This window comes from Bufo gargarizans, chromosome 9 (assembly GCF_014858855.1).
Source record: "Bufo gargarizans isolate SCDJY-AF-19 chromosome 9, ASM1485885v1, whole genome shotgun sequence".
Taxonomy (NCBI): Eukaryota; Metazoa; Chordata; class Amphibia; order Anura; family Bufonidae; genus Bufo; species Bufo gargarizans.
Genome location: NC_058088.1, coordinates 175,296,275 through 175,317,953, shown reverse-complemented (window position 1 = coordinate 175,317,953; position 21,679 = coordinate 175,296,275). Strand labels below are relative to the sequence as shown.

The following is a 21,679-nucleotide window of genomic DNA, read 5'->3' as shown; positions in this document are numbered from 1 at the left end:
ACATAGCCTCTTATGGAAATACAATATAGCTCCAGTTTGGATTTATACTTTTAGGTCTCCATGCAAAAGAAGCCCTCCAGAGCTAAACTGATTCCCTATAGTTAAATATTGTAGGTATCTCATGTGCCACAATGGTCCTCTCTAGGAGGAAAAAGACCAGTATACATAGAATATAAAATAACTGACAATCTGCCACTGGAAAAGTAGTCTAGATCAAAATGTCAAATACCAAATTCCCACCACTAACATCTTGAAAAGGTCTTTCTTTATTTTTATTAATGCAGAGCCGGACGCTTTTAACGGCAGTTGACAAAGGCTTTGCATGGGCCGAAATGCGTCCTGCTCCGCGTTACATGCATTAATAAAAGCAAAAAAGATTCATTCAAGACATTGAATTCTGTATTTGACTGACTTTTGTTTTGGAACTTTCTATAAGCATGATACTAACGGTGGAGTGTCGACCATTCTGGGAAGTAACGTAGATCAAGAGGTGGTCTTCGAGGGGGTTTCACTATGACTTGATTTTATAAAATGAGACACATAAATTATTAGCACAAATGGTCAATACTGTTCATGTAGATCCTTTTGGACCACATAACTCCAAACAGTTTTTATAGGGCTATCCCACAAAAGGAGTGACAAAGAGGTGGGGTTGAGTAGAACTGTATATAAAGGGACATTTTAGGGCAGGTTTGAGGGGGGGGGGAGGGATTAAAATGTTCTAATTTATGTTTAAAATTTTATAAGGTATGCTACATTAAAACTATTACTTTTTATCCTTCTGTTGTGTTTTAGATTTTGATTGTCCAGTTCGGAGGGAAGCCCTTCAGCTGTTCACCCTTAAACACTCAGCAGTGGCTCTGGTGTCTTTTTGTGGGAGTGGGAGAACTTGTTTGGGGGCAGGTGAGATAAAACTTTTTGATTGTCATTCCCTCCCATTGCAAGTCGTACTGTACTCATAGACATTAGATAGGTATCGGACGGCCAACTCACCCAGTAACATACATTATAGGCTTGGCCTAGTAGGGGTGATACTGTAAGTTGCTGTCAGACACTTGTGGCACTTCTTATGTCTCAGGGCAATAATGATATTGAAAACCTTGCTTTGTCCTGAAGGCAGCAATAGGGCCAAGGTCTCCTAGGCCTCGTTGGCTGAATGGTAGATGGATCGATCCCAGAGCCTTTGGGCATGGGCTGTGAGAACTGGTTGTGTCCCAACAAAAAGTTCAAGACCTTGGCAGCAAAATAATTGCCCTAAGATAATTTTTTAGAGGGATGGTCTTCTACTGGACCTTATAGAAGCAGTGCCCAATCATTCTGATAGAACCTGGGTCCGTCAGACATGTCTAATATTTGTACATATATACCATTTTCTCAAGCTCTAAACTGACTTTTCTAATACTTTCAAAGCAATAACCCTTGAAATGTTAATTTTTCAAAATTTCATTTTGGGTAGGACCTGTTCACATAAGACCATAACATCTAGATGGCTTCTCTCTTCTAGCTCATTTCCACCATTCCTACCAGCCATCTGAAGTGTTTGAAGGAAGCAGGACATGGGCCTGGTAAAGATGAAATAACAGATGAGGAGATGGCTGAGGATGAAGACGAAATTGACCATGCTGAACGAGAGCTTAGAAGAGGTCAGATCCTTTGGTTCCGTGGACTGAACCGAATCCAAACACAGGTATGTTTTTTTTTTCATTATCTTTCTCTGTAGGCCAATGATGATCACCAGCTAAAGAGAAAGATCTCAGGGGACCGTCGTAGTGCATGCTTAGCTAATGATCTGATGACAATGCCTGAAGGACAACTCTGTGCATGCATTATTAATCTGAATGTTTTTACATTTCTCTTCTATTCAGAATGACCAGCAAGGAGAGCAAGACAGTGATTAGATAACACAAAACCAAACTCTTCCCATCTATACCTTTCCAAGGGAATCTATCATAACTTGAATATGTTATAAATGTCTTCTGAAGTTCAGTGGAACAATTCTGTAATAATAGGGGACACATGAATACAGAAAAAACATATAGGCCATAATGTGGAACACAATGGTGGTGTAAATTGAAGCCCCTGGGCAAAATCTATATTCTAAACCCCCACCTACCACGTTACATTTATAATATTGTTGATTTGTTGCAAAGGGGCCTTCGAGCATTAGGACTATTTAAATGGGGTTTTCCCCAATATTAGCATTTATCCTCTACTCACAGGATAGGGAATGTGTCTGAACCACGAGGGTCCAACCAATGGAACCCCCACCAATCACGAGGACAGGGGTCTTGTGTTTCACCATATAAATGGAGCAGTGGACAGTCTGCTTCATTCATTTCGATAGGATTATTGGAGACAACCGAGCGCTGTAGTTGACTATCTCCGACAGCCTCATAGAGAATGAATGGAGTGAATGCCCGACTGCTGCCTATCTCATACGAGGGGAAACGGAACTCCTGCTCTTGTGATTGGCGAGGGTCCCAGCAGTTAAACTCCCACCAATCAGATACTTATTCCCTGTCTGCTCCATTCAGCTGCCAGAGATTGCCTAATACAACCCTTCAGCAATATCTGGGCAGTCCCATAGAGTTGACTGCAGCGGCCATGGATATATGGAACCATCGCTCCATGTAAATGGGTGGAATACAGGCCCCAGCTCTATGATTGGCGGTGACCAAAGCGATCAAATCCGAGACTTATCTGCTATTCTCTGGATAGAAAGCCTGAGGATAGGGGGTGAATGTTTCTAATGGGAAAACCTCTTTAAGTAGACAAAACTCTACAAATGATCCAAGGGCTTCATATATTATGGGAACCTTCCTCTCTGTGGGACAATTGTTTCAGTCTATACATTTGGTCAGTTATGGTAATCCCATCAGGAATATAGAAGGTCTTCCATTTAGATGTGATCTTGTGTCTACTAGCAGCAAGTGATTCATTGGTCAAGTTAATTTGGGGTCAGGAAACCAGGAAATGGTGGTGGTGGAGAAAAGCCCCATCCATGTACCATCCCTAGATGGAGATCTAACACCCTATGATAGATTCCCTTTCATCACCAAACTGTGTTTTACCAAAGAAACAAATGTATATTTGTATTTTTGTCATTTTACCAATGGAAGTGAGGTACTGAAAACGTCTGGTAGAGCCCACTAACCAGTGTTAAAGAAAAACTAACCATAAAAAAAGCTTAAAGAATATCCCAAAAATTCTTCCTCCTAGTCTACATATTTCCTTTGATCCTATTTTGCATCAAATTGCAATGAACTCTTAGAAATACCTAAAGAGATTTTCTCAGCTCAGCCATGTCCCCCGTCCTCCTCAACATGTCCTGTGTTTGGCTGTAGGACAACTGGATGCAGCAGGAGCCTCCCCCTCTACCATGTCTACAATAGGACATATAGATTGTTAACCACCCCTCCTGTGATTAATTCCCATCCCTTCAGCCTTTTTCCAGGCAAAAATTGTAGAAATCAGCAGGAGATTGATTCCTGTGCACTCTGCAGGATTTCTACAGGACTGTTTGTTTTAGGAACCTGCATAAAATCCTGCAGATTGATAAATCATGGGTAGGGGGGTAAGATTTTCTCCTAGTTACATCAACACCTCTCAACTGTCCCATATCTGTCAAAGCAGTACTGGATATCGGCGACTGTGCCGCAATCCAGATGTCAACTGTATTTGTGTCCTGAGGACACAGCTCCTTGCTCCACCATTCTTCGGCCAGTGTGCTCCCCAGCAGCAGGTGCAATGTGGTGACGTCCTCATGACTGCTGAGCCGAGAGGGAGAATGGAGAGCATCCAGGCTGGAAATCATCTTCCTCCCAGTGCGCTCTCTTGCTCAGCCCAGCAGGCGTGATGACGTCACTTCATTGCACCTGCTGCTGGGGGAGAGCAAGATATCTTATGCTCTGTACATGGAGGGAAACCCAAGGTCAACCATTCAGTAGATCTGTGGCCCTTCGATCAGAATAACCTCACCCTACCAGGGCTACAAATGGACATCTTAAAGGGAATCTGTCCCCAAAAATTAACTGTTAAACCAGGTTCCTGCAAAGTCATCCCTCCTTGACCTGTAAATCAAGCAGAAGAGGCAGAGAAGCAGGAGGAGCAAGGGTGCACAGAGTGGTTTGGGTCCATCCTTAGTGCACGCAACTGCTCATTTGCCTATGGATTAAAGTATTTTTCTCCGGAATGAAGTAAAGCATCACTAAGTAAAAAGGTATCATTACATACATCTGAGCTAGCCCTACAAATCATTGCGCCCACTGGCGGACTGCTAGAATCTGGAACTCTCACCTATTCCTAGAGCAAATTGGTAGTGGTACCATAGAACCATACCCAAACCCATTGGTGTTTGTTGGAGGTTTTCAACACATAGCCTCTTATGGACATACATTACATGCCTGGTTTAGCAATGAATTTCCTGGTGTTAGACCCCCTTTAAGGTTTATATGACCTAGAAGTTTCTTCATATGTCTCTCAGGTTCTCCATAAAATCCAGTCCTGCAGTCCTAGGAACAAGGAACCTGCTAAAAATATATTGATATATCACATTCTGATGCTTGTATGGCAACAATATTAGTTTTATTGTAGGTGAAGGCTCTAGTGTTGGGTGAGAATATCAACATGTGGGTAATCAGTTGGAAAATGAATATGTTTCCTGAAATTTGAGTTGAAAACTTGGGGTAAAAAGGTCTATCAAAGGTAACATGGCCATTTTCTTCCAAAAACAGTGCTACGCCTGCCCACAGGTTGCGCGTGGTATTTCGGCTGATCCTCATTTACTTTAAAGGCTATGTACACCACAATGGTTTTTTGTTTTTTTTACAGGGGTTAAAATCTGTCTGTTTGCAAACTGTCACTTTGTGTTTTCTTTGAATATTGTCATCTGAAGGCCAATGTGTAGCTCTTATCTCTTGACCTCATAAATGCTTATTTAAGCCAAGAGCTACACATGAGCTGTCAGATGATGGGACCAGGAAGTGATACTCTGCAAATAGATTGATATTTAAACCTTGTAGCTCAGAAACTGTTGAACATTTTTAATAAAGACAAATTGAAAAAATAGATTTTTAGCTCAAAATGACTAAAATGCAATCATAAAAAAAATGCCCTGAAGGTGTACATAGCCTTTAAGAGAGCTCAGCCACAATATGTGGGCCGATGTGGTGCAGTTTCGGCTATGTTTTTCTAATACTGTACAACCCCTTTAGTGCCCAGTAAGATTCTTCGTGTAAGAGCTTAGAACATGGGCCAGGACAACAAAATGGCATAAAGTATAAGATGGGACCCCATGTTCTTGTAGAAGAAGATTTCAGGTTGGGTGATGTTTCGTTTTGAATATGTGGACCACAAATTTTTGGCTTCCAATGTACTGTGATATACTGTACCTTTGGTGTATAGAGTTGAAGATAAACGATTCTAGTTGAGCTATATCATTTCACATAATTTATTGTTATATTTTCATGACACTGTTTAGAAAAAAACATACATGAAAACAAATCTTCAAACAAATACCAAAAACCTGTTTTGCCTGGACGTGGTCCACTTGCCCACCTCCCAAACCCCTTATCTTCCTAGCGTATTGCATTGATCACAAGGCCTCTGTAAACCAAATTACCCCTCTTTTAGATTTTAAAACATCTAGTAGAGTGTGAATACATGAAAATCGGGTGGTTCCTCATACAAGTAAGTACATTTTGGGGTTGGTTTGGGATTTACCCATCTTTGGATAGAGACAATTTTTTGCCTGGGGGCTCAGTTTCCATAAGCACTGCCTGTGACATGGACAGTATAGCTGACAAAAAGATTGTGGTCAGACCATTCAGTGCCTGCCCGGTTTAACATAACTACCAGAATCTAGATGGGTTTACGAAAGTAGTTTGGAGGCTTGCTGCCATTGTCTAACTTGCCAAAATGAAGGTTGGGATCTCCTTGGTTGTCATTGGAAAATAAATGGTTCTCATTTGCACTAATTTGGTACACACATGACTCAATGGGATTGCTAAAGCAAATTTTTGAGATAAATAATGTAGAACAATAGTAGAAAACGGCGGCACTACTAGACAGGCAAGAATAACCCCAATAGACGGTGAGACTCCGACCAATCAGCCTCTGAGCAACCTCTTCAGTGGTGCTCAGCATACGGAGACACAGGCCCAATAAATGCAGTAATAAGAGAAAGGAGATGCGGCACTCACCAAGTTGCGAATGGCGGTGATGGCCGTTTCGCGCTGGACTAGCGCTTCGTCGGACCACTATGATGTCTTTGCGCACTAGTCATGCTACAAATAGGCGTCGCCTCAACCATCCCCATAGTGACGGCAGGACGCTCCGTGCATAGACAGAAACAAAGTAAGACCACATCAAAGAGGAGGACACATGTGTACAAGAGCATAACGATACATGCAGGCAATAATATAGCCAAAACAAATATGACAAATAACGAATGAGAAAAATGAGCACAAACAAGTAGTGGGAATAGAGGGACAGAGTAGGCTAGCAGAATAGACTATAAGAACACCGCCATATCGTTCTTATCATTCAAACCATGCGGGCCAGTAGCTACGGTTTTTATGATCCACCATGCCTCCCGCTGCAGCAAGAGGCGGTGGCGATCACCACCCCTAGGGATGGGTCTCACCGCCTCTATGCCCGCAAAAGAGAGGCACCGTGGATCCCCACCATGTACGGCACAGACATGTTCCACACGGCGGGGAGAACCTCAGACGGTTCTAACTGAACCGAGATGTTCACGTACCCGCTCAAAAAGTGGTCTTCCCAATATAAAACGTTTTACATTCACAGACTATGGCGTACACTACATAAGGTGTACGACAGGTGATGAACTCCCTCACTTTATATACAACGCCTCCCAGATGCAGAATCTTACTCTGTGAGTTACGGGGACAAAAGGAGCAAGTCCCACATTTGTAATTACCCACTGGCCTATTACTTTGTAGCCAAGTTTAGATTGTTTGACCATGCTATGAACAAGTTTGTTCTTGAGGGTATGACATCTCTTAAAGGTAACTAACGGCCTCTTTGACGTCAAGTCCCCCAAACTAGAATCGCCTTTAAGTAGGTCCCAGTTATTCAAGACTGCCTGTTTCACTATATCAGCAGCCGGGCTAAACTTAAAAGCAAAGGCAAACCTATCACTGTCACGTTCTCTGACTTGAACAGCCAGTAGGTCGTGGCGAGTGAAATTGCCTGCTCGATGCATTGCTGCGAGGACGTCCCTCCGCGGGTAACCCCTCTCTAAGAGTCGATCCTTCAACTGATGCGCTTGACGAAGATACCCACTGTCCGTGTTATTGATTTTGCGGAGCCGGATGAACTGTCCGAAGGTGACCGCATCCTTAACCGCAGCAGGATGGAAACTGGTCTTGTGGAGCAGCGAATTGGTAGTAGTTGGTTTGCGGTAACCAGTAGTGGACAAAGTACCATCCAGTGTGGTGACCCGTACATCTAAAAAGTCGAGCGAGTCACCGCCAAAGTTCAAAGTGAACTTCATATTCATCTGGTTAATATCATTGAGATGCTGTACAAATAGCTGGCACTCCTCTTCGCTGCCCGACCAGACCAGGAACGCATCATCAACATAACGTAGGAACAAGTAGATATATCTCAGAAAGGGGTTATCCACGGAGAAGACGTAGGTCTCCTCAAATACCGCCAGGTATAGGTTAGCGAACGTGCACGACACAGGCATTTTGGTATTTTGTTCCCAAAATTCATAAGTCACTGAGCCGGCCTCCTGAAGGAATGATGAAGGAATAAAGCCTGAAATTATTTTCACAACTTGGTGAGTGCCGCATCTTCTTTCTCTTATTACTGCAAAATTTTTAGATGCCACAATGCCACCATAAGACTGACAACCACAGTGTTCCCTTACAGTACATAGTACCAGTTATAACAGGCAGCTATACTGCCCCCATAAGGTTGGTTTTCTCAGATGACCACAGTGCGCTCATCACAGTGGGAGCCAACGTGCCTCTACAACTACATGGCTCTCATAAGAGACAACCACAGTCCATCCATAATGTTGTAAATAAATAGCCAAGTGCTTTACTCAGTCCCATGGAGATTGAATGGATCTGTATTGTGCCTGCGTGGCCATCACTCCATACAAATGGAGGACATTGATCGCGGGGGTTCCAGAAGTTAATTAATGAATCTGCAACTGGGAGATTGCACACTGTCCAATCGGCGTTGCCAGTGTCACACTATGCATGGGCACCCCACACACACTGGTAACACTATGTTGGCAATGCTTTCAAAAACTTCTGGTAGGAATTAAAGAGGAATGGCACAACATATAGTTATGCAGGGTGGCCATTTATATGGATACACCTTAATAAAATGGGAATGGTTGGTGATATTAACTTCCTGTTTGTGGCACATTAGTATATGTGAGGGGGGAATCTTTTCAAGATGGGTGGTGACAATGGCGGCCATTTTGAAGTTGGCAATTTTCAATCCAACTTTTGTTTTTCAATAGGAAGAGGGTCATGTGACACATCAAACTTATTGGGAATTTCACAAGAAAAACAATGGTGTGCTTGGTTTTAACGTAACTTTATTCTTTTATGAGATATTTACAAGTTTCTGACCACTTATAAAATGTGTTCAATGTGCTGCCCATTGTGTTGGATTGTCAATGCAACCCTCTTCTCCCACTCTTCATACACTGATAGCAACACCGCAGGAGAAATGCTAGCACAGGCTTCCAGTACCCATAGTTTCAGGTGCTGCACATCTCGTATCTTCACAGCATAGACAATTGCCTTCAGATGACCCCAAAGATAAAAGTCTAAGGTGGTCAGATCGGCTACTGGATATACAAAATTGCTAAATAATGATGTGTTTCCCTCTTTATGCACTGAAGCTGGCACGTTCCCTGAGTTTTTCCAGCAAGATGGTGCACCACCACATTATGGGTGTCAGGTCCGAGCATTCCTAGATGAACAGTTTCCTGGAAAGTGGATTGGTCGTCGTGGGCCAGTTGAATGGCCCCCAAGGTCTCCCGATCTGACCCCCTTAGACTTTTATCTTTGGGGTCATCTGAAGGCAATTGTCTATGCTGTGAAGATACCAGATGTGCAGCACCTGAAACTACGGATACTGGAAGCCTGTGCTAGCATTTCTCCTGCGGTGTTGCTATCAGTGTGTGAAGAGTGGGAGAAGAGGGTTGCATTGACAATACAACACAATGGGCAGCACATTGAACACATTTTATAAGTGGTCAGAAACTTGTAAATAACTCATGAAATAATAAAGTTACGTTAAAACCAAGCACACTATTGTTTTTCTTGTGAAATTCCCAATAAGTTTGATATGTCACATGACCCTCTTCCTATTGAAAAAACAAAAGTTGGATTCAAAATGGCAGACTTTAAAATGGCCGCCATGGTCACCACCCATCTTGAAAAGTTTCCCCCCTCACATATACTAATGTGCCACAAACAGGAAGTTAATATCACCAACCATTCCCATTTTATTAAGGTGTATCCATATAAATGGCCCACCCTGTAGATAAGATACTAAGGAATCGTTATTGCATGGGGAATGAAAGTACGTAGTTAGAAGTTTTCTATAGATAAACTCACGTACATGACTAAGCCTCAGTCATAATTGACCAAAGCATCACTATAACATGGTGTTTCATTTTTGAATATATGAATATGATTATAATGCATAAAAATTAGTGCAACCAAGAAAAATGGTGTTTCCTCTAACAACTGAGATTCCACCTTACATTGTGGCCATTAGGAAATGAAAGTCGCAATGGGCAAAGCTACTGTTTTCTTAAAAAACATGAAAAAAAACGTCACTGTGCTGAGATGGTCAAAGTTGGATACGGGACTGGGACCTTAACAAGCATTGTTCACATCCTACATGGTATACAATGGTTAATAGTGATCTCTATTTTCTCAACTGTGCCCAAAGAAGCAAGATTTCAAATGATAAGAAAGAAAAAAAACACTATCTCATTTTCTCTCCCACAGATGGAGGTAGTGAGTACCTTCAAGAGAAGCGGTTCATTTCAGGGTGCTGTGCGTCGGCGTTCATCGGTCCTCAGCCAGCTCCATGATGTAACAAACATTTCTACTCCCACTCACGTAATTCTCTCTGCTGCCAATACCACCAGCACTGCTGGGAGTGAGTGCGATTTCCTTACTGCTCATCAGTAACTTTTTATTACACCCACCCTTAGACAATGTTATTTTATCTTCTTTTTTGCAGTCTTGCATTTTCTGCTCACTGTGATTTTCCTTTTATTTCTCGCTTTGTTTGGTCTTTTTCCAGTCAAGATGGTGTATTATTTCCAAAGCCATATTCTCCTTTATTCCTGAGGGGTTCTCCGGGTTTAGAAAAAAGGGGTCTGATTTTTTTAAATCTAGAAACAGCACTACTCTTATTCGTGGGCTTTGTCTCGTACTGCAGCTTAGTCCGACTGAAATAAGCATAGCTGAACTGTAATACTAGCCGCAACCCATGGATAATAGTGGCGCTGCATCTAACAAAAAAAAATTAACTTTTTTTTCGAATCCCGGACGAGCCCCCAAAAATATTTGGTGTGCGTACAGTGCCATGCTTCTATTTGATACTGAGTTCAGCTTTCTTTATTTGCAACAAATTGTCTTTTTTATTTTTGGCCAAGTGTGTTATTTGCAAACTAGTTGCTGCTGTCGCTTCTGTAATTCCTTTCCATCTCTGTTTTAGTTTGTATCGGCGCATTAAACCTGTAGTACCAGATAACAAACGCCAAATTCTGCAGATTGGTTCGTTCTAGTCAAATGAATGCTGTAATACAATCAGCGAGGGAAAAAAAATATTTAAAGTAAGAAACAATACAAAAAAATTATGAGTCCTAGGAGACCTCGAAGTGTCATACACAAATTCTAACCCAAATGGAATTTTGAGCGATTTGCTAATGTCTAATTATAATCTTATTTTATACATACAAGCACAAAAGAGCAATATATATATATTTGGGGGGGGGAATATCCTAGAGAGATTTTAATGGCTGTTTTAAGTATTTTAAGTATATTTTAAGTCCTTTTCATATTGAAGTATTATTATTATTATTATTATTATTAATAATAATTCTATTATTAGAATTGTTATTAGTCAAGCCTGAATACAAACACTGAAGGGTATATGTTGATAAGAAATAGCCTAGATACTTTTTTTTATAGACATTTTTACATTCTGTACAGAAATATTATCATTTCAATATTCTATATATTAATTATCATTAGTTTTAATAGTACATTTTAAATTAAAGTCAATTTTATTTTTATACTTTATGATCATCTATAAAAAAGTTTTCTCAAAATGTAAGCAATATGATCTATACTAAACTGAAGTAAACATTCTACAGTATTTTTCATTTTATTATTTTTAAAAATATATATTTATTTTTTAATTTAAAACATATTGAATATTTTTTCTACATTTCTAATATTATCTCTTCCACGTTGAAGTAATCATCAAAATAAATATAAAATTTAAATATTACTATTATTGTTGTTATTATTATTATTTCCATTATTATTACTATTACTATTATTATTTCTGAACTTTTATGTAAGAGAAATTTTAACTTTTTATATTGATTAGCTGATCACCAGAGGGTCTGACTTTTAGAAACACCCCTCTTTCCCAGACTACGGGAAGTTGCAGACAGCCATTCATTTACCCTACAGCCAAATTACAAATGTCAAATAATAACATAGGGCTTCCCAATCTTTTACTGCCTTAAAAACAACTTCACTTCTTGGTCTCCTGAACTCTGTAGAACATTAAAATAAGCATAGAAGGTGAAACCATAGAAAAGTCTGCTCAGCAGATAATCACTTCTGTCAATACTGACTTCCCAGCAGCACCTTACCAACAACTAAGAGGTACCTTGTCATTGCGGCCCACCTCACAGTCTGAGAAGTTTTGCAATAGCAGATATGGTAGAAATATGTTCCATTCAAGGGTGAATTTATTAATTTGGTTAATACACTTATCTCGTACTGCAGTTTTAACAGCTTTTTTTTTTCATTTGAAATTACAAAAACTCCATTATTACAGATGCAAACCATTCACCCAAAGCTAAAAATTGAGGGGAAAAAATTGGTTATGACATTGGATGTGGGCTTTTCTTGACATCTTAGAAAAGAACTACTCAATTTATGTCAAATGGTTGCAACACATCAAATATCTCGCCTTTCTTGCATGACACTATACTCTAAACACATGAAAATTCATGTTTTTTCTCTCTTGGAATGTCTCATTTTTACACACACAAAAAAAAACAACTTATAGAATGGTAAGACTAATCTATCGTGGTTCTGTCATGACTTTGTAAGAGCTTCTGTAAATTAAGGCTATGTAAAAAAATATATATATTAAAAAAGAGAATATGGCAAAAAGTGTGACCTCGTAAAAGAGTAAACCTTCGAGTATGGGCCCAAAGTGACAGCTGATATATAAACATTACTTCATTTTTTTCCTTGCTTTTGCAGCTTGGGATGCATTCTGTATCTCCTACTTGCCGTTACCAGCTCTGAAAGTTCACATTGTCAAAAACCATTAACAACCTTTCTCTCCCATCAGGATTCCTTGGAAAGCCATCATGTGCAAAAAGAGCCCTTGTAATTGACTTGTCATTTCAGGCATATGTACAAAAACAAATAAAATAAAAACATATAATTTATAATTACAAAAAAAAAAAAAAAAAAAATACATAAGCAACTTTTTTTAAATTACCTCAATTTATTTAATTTTTTTTCTTTAAATATTTATTTCATTTTTATTTTTAAATTAGCATGTTTTAATATAAACTAAGTTTTTCTGATGCTAGATCATTTTTGTTCAAATGTATTTTTATTTTAAAAAAATACATATTTGCCACATTTTCTTTTCATTCAAAAATAAGATATTTGCATTTAAATTGATTTTAGCCTGTCAAGCCACTTAAAATAAAATGAAAGACTTAAAATGATAGAAAATCATAAAAGAATTAATGCTTATTTTACCAATCTCCCACCATTCCCGTTCCAGTGCTTTCTCGGCCTCCAGATATGACTTCCCAACTTAAACATGTGACTACAGCAGCCAATAACTGACTGTAGTAGACACCTGTCAAAAGCCACTAACATCACTGATGCAGCCAGTGATCAACCAAAGCATCTGTTGGGAACTTATCACTAGAGTCCAAAATACATAAGCCAGAGGAGGACCTGAGAAGCATTGGAACCGGAATGACAAGGGATCAGTAAGGTTTGCAAAAATGTTTACGTGACTGAACAACCCCTTTAAATATAAATATCAACAAATTTCAAATGTGAGATAAGACCTCCTAGTTATTGGTTATTGTTACTCATATTTTAAAGTTTAAAATCACAAAATTAAAGAATAAAAAATATTTTTATAGCATTTTTATATTTCATATTTATTGGCTCTGAACCTTAGAATTTCAATAAAGGTAGACTACACCCCACCTGTCTTGGGTGCCTAGATCTAAAATATTAATGTCATTTTTAAAGAACAAAAGACAATTCAATAATTTTAGTATTTTTAGAAAACTTTCCAAACTGTGGAAATTTTTATTTTTTTTAATTTTTTACTATTTTTTATCTTTCCCAAATTCCTCAGCCTACCAGTATTTAAATAATAACCTTCTGGCCTTGGTACTTAGGTCTAAAATATTAATGTCAGTGTTAAGACAATTTAATCATTTTAGCATTTTTACAAACCTTTGAAATTTTCTTTTATTTCGGTTTTTTACTATTTTATTTGTTTGAAATTCCTCAACCTACATTTTAGATGTTGATTGGTTTTAAAGCTATTCATTCAAATGATAACCTTCTGGCTTGGGTACCTAGGTCTAAAATATGAATGTTATTTTTAAAGAACAAAAGACTGCAATCATTTTCGCAATTTTGAGAAACCTTCGAAATTTAAGTACGGTATATTTCAGTTTTTTAATATTTTATTTGTTTGACATTCCTCAAACTACATTTTAGATATTGATTGATTTAAACTATGTTCATTCAAATAATAACCTTCTGGCTTGGGTGGAATAAAGCTAGACTACGTAATTAAAATATATATATCAATATTTAAACCTGAAATTAAATCTTGACCAAGGGCTCTGAAAATTTTATGCATTTCATTATCAAATTTGACTGCACAATGCAAGCTTTTCCTCCCTCAGAATTTCAGTTACCAAGTGGATTGGTGGACTCAGCTCTTTCCTTTGCTGGAGCTTAACCTTCAAGAAATGCTTTTCCCTACTATGTTATTATTTTTTTTTAATTATTATTTTTATTTTATGCCATTCTGTATTCACCATTAAGCACATTCTTCTTTCAGCTTTTTTTGCCTCTTTTTGTCATCATCTATTTTTGAGAACTCCATCGCCTATAAACGCAAAATCTTAAAGATTTAGATAAGAGGCTTCTAGAAATTATAAAATGATAGGACATTGTCAATGATCAATTAATATTGTATACACTATAGAACAAATTATAGATAGTACCATTTGGCAAATTAGCCTAGAAAGATATATTTTGACATTACTTTACTGACAAATTGCAGAGTAAATGAATTACATTTTTTATTTAAAAAATTCTATTTCTATCCAAAAGTAGACTACCATATTATATTTAACAATTAGTTTTTTTCAATTCATTTAGAAATGACTAAGCCTCACCAACCAGACTGGGGTCCGATATAAATTAGCAGTCCCAGTAACAAAAAAATTACCGGTATCTAAAAATTTTTACAAACTTTATCAAAAGTAAAAAATAAAAAAAAGACATACATTCACCCAAAAAAAATAAAAAATCATGCTTGTAGCCTCACATTTTTCTCATAGTCACTTATCTGGCAAATTTAGGTGTGTCACACTCAGTGTTTCATCAGCTTTTTTCCTTTAACCCCTGACCTCATCTCCTCCATTTCTTCCCACCCTGGGCATGGAAGAACACAAAATATCCTTGCATGCTACAATCCTTGCTCCACAAAAGGCTGGTCAATCAAAGCTAGTCCCTTTCTACAGCAATAATGGGCTTTAATACTCGAATGTTTACTGTGCCTAAAATGCATGATTGGATTGGAGCTGCGTCTCCAGACAGTCAAGGCTGTGTCACTGTGTGGGCTGAATCTCCTTTTCGTTGTTCATTTTTACAAGTCACGCCGAACACAGTCATGATAAAAATTTCGATCTTTTTTTTTCCCTCCTTTGGTTCCCTTTCCTCTGGGTCTCAAGTGCAGCATGAGCGCATTTCCATCATCCAAAAAATAAAAGCTTGAATTTTTTTTGTTGCAATTTTTTGTGTATTATTCATCCTAATTATTCTTTAAAGCATTCATTGGCACTTCATGCTGGCACAGCTACTCTTAATTCACATATCTTTATTTTTTATAGCATGTTTTTGTTGCTTTTGCTTTTTTTATAGTCATTCCTCATCATCCTCATGAAAGATTGTTTATCCATTGCTAAGATTCAAAAATAGATCATTTAGATGATGGTCAACTTTTTTTTTTGTACTCCACCTGTTCTTCAGACCTCCTGCCTTCTGAGAAACAGGTGCAGAGCTGAAATTTGTGTAAATCCGATCTGTCAATTTGTAAAAATGTTTTTCTTAAACATTCAAAAAAGGGACACTGTCACCTGGATTTCACTTACTGAGTTATTACCATCACCACATCAGTCTCCACGATTTACAATAAAATATACTAGTATTACAGCCCTTTGTCTTTTCATTTGTCTAGAAAATAGCTTTTACTCATATGTTAATTACCTCGATAAGGAGCCCAAGGGGCTGTCCCTCCGGCCATTGGAGCCCAGCGGCGCCCATTATCTCGGAGCCCAGCACCGCCCCACTGCTAATTTATTCACTGCTCATTTCCGGCGTAATGTGTTTGTTGCGCCGTGGATACAAATGTCAGCGCCCGTGCGGTGTCCTGGCATCGGCCTCACAGAACGAAGTGCGCATGCGCCAGCTTCGCTCGACCCAGAAATGCGCGAGATTTCTGGCGCAACAAACACATTACGTTGGCGATGAGCAGTGAATAAATTAGCAATGAGGCGGTGCTGGGCTCCGAAGTAATGGGCGCGGCTGGCCTACAACGGCCGGAGGGACAGCCCCTTGGGCTCCTTATCGAGGTAATTAACATATGATTAAAAACTATTTTCTAGACAAATGAAAAGACAAAGGGCTGTAATACTAGTACATTTTAATATAAATCGTGGAGACTGATGTGGTGATGGTAATAGCTCAGTAAGTGAAATGAGGTCCTGTATGTCATGTGTGTCTATATGTGAAATCTATTATAGGGGTTGTCCAAATATTTATATATATATATATATATATATATATATATATTGCTTACAGTGGGTTAAAAATAAAAAATAAGTTATACTGGGGAAAGGGGGTTGCGGTACACAGATTTCGCCATATAGCAAAACTTACTATAGGCCCTATGCCCCACCAAGTTTCCTAGTACGTGTGTTTCAGTCAACGCCAGGCAATGCTGAATGTAAAGGGCAACGCTCTAGATTTTATTAAGCCAAATGAATTTTAATAAAAAATTATAACAAAAATGTCACATCTGGGCTCACCCACGTTATCTGACCTCATTTTGAACACAATATTTTGAAATGTATTTTAGTGCTGAGCACCCCTCCCTCCATGGTCAATAGCAGCTGTATGTCTGCCTCCATTGAAGGTACACCCGTGTTATACCCACCCTCTCGTCCCCTGCCACTGCCATTCTTGACATGCTGGAAAAGCCAGGAAATGCCTGCTCAGCCAATCACTGGCTACGGCGAATCACAGCTACGACCAGTGATTGGCTGAGTGGGTCTTCCCAGGACCGAAAGTGGACTAGAGTTGGAATGGCAGCAGTCGGGGATCAGTGAGGGTGATTATGGCTTCTTTTTAGGCCACAAAAATGTAATTCTGTTGGACAACCCCTTTAAGATTTGAAGATAATCTGTCGAACTAAGAAATCAATGGGTTTAATAAAAATAACCCTCATTGAAATAGAAATAAAAATAATATAATGAAAATAAAAATACAATAGACAGAAATGATAAAAAGCTGCCCTAGAGTCTTCCATACTCTACTTCCGAAAGCTTCAAATTACATACATAGGCATACAAAGGATTAAAATATTGGATTCTATAAAAATCTGACAAAAAATTTTGGGCAACGACTTTCGAAACATAACTGTCTAGCTACGGGAATATGTTGAGTTTCATATGGCTAAAATCACACATGCCATTGTTGATGCCACTTTTGGTGCAGTTTTAGAGCCACAGCCAGGAATAAATGTATAAGTTCTACATTTTGGTTGCCTCCCTTCCTTTTGGATACACTCCTTGCATCGCCTCAACAACTGCATGTGTGGTTCCATCCTATAATTGTTACTTTGGAAATTGGTTATGCTAAAACGTCTCCACGTTGTTCTCAGCCAGAGTGCCACAGCCTCTTCAAACAGCTGATGGGAGTCAGACCCCCACTAATAGGATAGAGGATAGGCCATCAAAATCTCAGACAACCCCTCTAAGCTTGTCTTGCATGAGATAAAAGTAATTCAAAAATTGGTCAACTTTTGTTGGATTGGCCAACATGCCTATGTGTATGGGGCCTCCTGAATGTCCTCTGATGGCAGATAAATGAGGGAATTTGCCTTACCTTTATTCCCCTGAAAGAGAAGCCTTGTCCAACACCTTTAGATAGCTGAGGATCTGGCCATCAGTATTAACTCTCAACCCACCAATGGAAGTTCATATTTTCAGCTTATCTCCCACAAGTACAAAAGGATTGGGCACGTTGCGATCCAACAGCATGATCCTTCTCATTCTTTCTATTTTCTGTCAGAGGAGAATCGAGAGGCCCCATACACATTAGCTGGTCCGGTCCGCCCAACATTAATCTAAAGTACTCTATATGCCCACTTCAGCAGAATTATTGCCCGTCAAGTCTTATATATGGCTCTATGCAGCCTCTACGTTAAACATAGCCATTACAGAGTGCCATGGAAGGCCCACAGGACCCTACAGCACCTCCATATGCTTCTGACCATACATGAAGGCACACATGGGTTTTCTGGGTCTGTATGTATCTGACCGGAAAAAAATGTTCTGTTGTATGCCATATTATGGATGCATTCTCCACAGTATGGCAGAGTAGTGAGGTAACCTATGACATCACACTGGGTGAATATGGTTCTGTGCTATGGAGCTTTCTTCATGCACGTTCCATATAACTAGAATTATATTAACCACTAAATTATGCCGATGCAGCTAAACAGATTCTCGGGATCAAGTGGGCCCGAAAATTACAGATCTTTATTTAACCAAATAAAAAAAAATTGACCATTGTATAATATGCCCAGAAAACAACAACAACGCAATGGATACCACTATTTTTTGACCTTTTAAGTTTCCTCGCGTCACATTTCACCACATTTGCATCTGTCAGGTGTCACTTAGTGAATGTATGTTCTAATGAGTAGTCTAGTAGTAAAGCGTTACTGTACGTGTTATGGTCTTTGTCTTGTCTGACATGAATCGTCTATCCCATCTTTTTTTTATTTCATGTCAGTATATGTATATTCTAATCCTCTAGCCATACTCGTCATAGACATCTACATTTTTATTACGAATATCGTGTCCGAATGTGATTTTCTATAGAATGTCAGTCCACAGTAATTTGCGAAGTTGGTTTTAGTTGGTCATCCGCTCAAACAGTAAAAATATATATTTTTAAATACTTTATTAGAATTATCGAATATTCTATATTAGATTATAATGTAATTATCATTAAAAAATAAGGTTTTATTGATTTTATATTGATTGGGCTCTCCTTTAGACCAGGCGCCAGCTGTTGTGAAACTACAACTTCTAGCATGCTCCTTTCTGTTCTATGGGATTTCAGAGAACAATTGAGCAAGTGTGCATGCTGGGAGTTGTGATCTCAAAACAGCTGATCCCTGTTTTAGACCATCAATGCATTATCAGTGGCGGTGCCACCACCTGAGACCCCTACCAGTCAGCAGAATAAAAGGCATCTTAAATATTCCTTAACATATAGTTTGCGTTTGTTTTTTTGGAGGCAGGTTTTTTTTTTGGTTTTTTTTTAGGAAAAGATAGCATGCACTTTTACTATTTTATTTAGTGTTTTTTATGTTTTTTCCAAGTGTTTCTCAACTGCCACAGAGATGCCGAAGTTAAAAACACCTGACAAAAAACACCATACCCAGAGCAAAAATGCTAAATATGTAAAAACGCACAAAAGCAACACAAAAACTGCCATGCAAATTCACTATAGACTTTAAAATACTAAAGGTATCAAAATCTTTTAAAAGACAGTGGGGGAAATTTACTAATCATGGTATGCATGGTATGCGCTCCATTTATTAAGTGTTGTAGACACTTTTAGATCCTTTTTCTGACTCGTGAAACAAGGGGAGGGTGGCATAGCGGTAAAAGGGTGTGACCTGTCTTAAAACGCCATGGCTTGAGATGCGCAAAAAAAGCTCCAAAATTTTGGTGCAGCATGTTTCTGGTATAAAGTAAGTTAACTAACAGGTGGTGTAAAGTTAGATGAGACAGACTAAGGCCTCATGCATACGGCCATTGCCGGCCCTGGCCCGTATTGCGGCCTGCAAACCCAGCCAGGTGCACAATGCATCATGGATGCGGACCTATTTACTTGAATAGGTCCTCATTACGGAAAGGTGTGGTGCATAACGGAGGCGCAGAACCCCATGGAAGCACTATGGAGCGTTTCCGTGGGGTTTCTCTCTGTGCCTCCGCACCGCAAAAAAATTGAACTTGTTCTATTTTTTTGCAGTACAGACAGATCATGGACACATTCAAGTTGAATGGGTCCGGATCCGTTGCGGCAGCCGCACAGATATTGCCTGTGCATTGCGGTCCCCAATGTTCGGAGCGGCCGATCAATGGCCATGTGCATGAGGCCTAAAGGTGTGAAAGATTTTTAATTTAGCATCAGCCACTGTGATGAATCTCGAACATTTTTAGACTGTCTTGTCTTAGTCTACACTAAGTATTAGATAGGAATGGTAAATCTGCCCCTACGTGGACCAGTCTAAATGTTGTGCTTAACACACGAACATCTATGCATGTGTGACAGAGTCTGGTACTGGTGCTGAATCTAATAAGGACTAAGTGGGGGCTGAGTTAATATATCACTGTGTCGGGTATAGTAGTAAAGCGGCTATAGCATCATGATTCCTTTGTTCTCCTGATTGCTGAGGGTCCCAGGGATTAGGTCCCCATTGATCATACACTGAAGACCTATCCTAAGGATAGGCTATCAACATGAAATCCCAGAAAACCTCCTGGTACCTCTTGATACCTCATCCTGGATCATCATATATACAAAATTAATGTGGACTGAGATTTTAAAACAAAATGTTGCACTCAAAAATAATTTTTTGTGTAATGCTTTTTCTCTTTTTTCTTTACTTTCCCTTCACTTTATTTTCCCTTCCATCCCTTCATTGGGTTTCCCTTCTTTGCATCCACTTAATCCACTTTTAGATCCGGGTGGTGAAAGCATTCCGTAGTTCCCTCTACGAAGGCCTAGAGAAACCTGAATCCAAGACCTCCATTCACAATTTCATGACCACCCCTGAGTTTCTTATCAACGATTACATCCATAACATCCCTCTTATTGATGACACCGATGTGGAAGATAGCGAAGAGCCTCCGGGTAGGGTGCTGTGGTCCATTCCACCTCCATCACCCAACAAGAACAACAATGCCATTGACAGTGGCATCTATCTGACCACAGACACTAGCAGGTCGGCTGCCTCTTCCAATCCCGAAAGCCCTTTGCACAGCGTGGAGACTTCTCTCTAACAGAATACCAAACTAGTCTTCAAAAAACCATGAGTGACAAGATGATAGAACTTTTTTAGTTGGCTGATGTGTCAGTAAAGTCAACATTACCACAACGCCAAGGTTAATGAAGACCAAAATCTGTTACCAGCCCTTGTAATTGTTTTCGTTCTCACCTGCAAGGAGGAAAAAGGGTGAAATAGTAATGGGGAACATTACGAAGAATCCAAGGTAACCAACAGCCAAAATCAACATCTCTAATCCTTCAAAGAAAATGAAAATGCCACCACTGAGTTGGTTTTCCCATCATTTTGAATGAATGTCTTGCCCTTCCTATTAAAAATGGCCATCAATAGTAAAACATCTACATATTAGCCCATGAAGTGACATGTAAATCTTGTGTGGCAAGGTTCCACCATCGAATTAGGAAATTTGAGCTTTAGAGAAAAGTTGAACTCTATATATATGATATTATAGGGTGATCATTCAAGTATTCATTATTTTCTGATACTACACAGCTATTTATTATTTTCATTTCACATTGCTCTTACTAGTACCCTATCATGAGTTATTTCAAAGATGGTCTCCTGCTCTGGAGGACCTGGTTCGTCCATGAATTCAACAGACAGCCCATCGATTTCAATGAGAACCGTGCAATACTTCATTTCTCCTGTGGTGGCAACGTGGGGAATAAGAAGAGCTGCAGTTGGGTTCTCTCACAGATTCCAACTTTTAATCAAGAGGTCCTACTAACAAAAAGGGATTGTCCCAAGAGGACAACCCTTTCAAAAACTGATT

At 39.2% G+C, this 21,679-nt stretch overlaps 1 protein-coding gene across 2 annotated transcripts in view; it reads left to right on the top strand.

Annotated features, from left to right (window-relative positions):
- The window catches only part of ATP2B3 (ATPase plasma membrane Ca2+ transporting 3), a 121,990-nt gene extending 100,520 nt beyond the window's left edge, over positions 1-21,470 (top strand). The window contains exons 17-20 of one of the 2 annotated variants that reach the window (XM_044305819.1): positions 796-903; positions 1,505-1,687; positions 10,011-10,124; positions 20,582-21,470. In XM_044305819.1, coding sequence (XP_044161754.1) covers positions 796-903; positions 1,505-1,687; positions 10,011-10,124; positions 20,582-20,902 — 726 coding nt within the window. In that variant the 3' untranslated portion in view covers positions 20,903-21,470. The remainder of the gene's footprint in view (positions 1-795; positions 904-1,504; positions 1,688-10,010; positions 10,125-20,581) is intronic. The other variant, XM_044305820.1, reaches the window with a different exon arrangement.
- Positions 21,471-21,679: the final 209 nt, after the last annotated feature.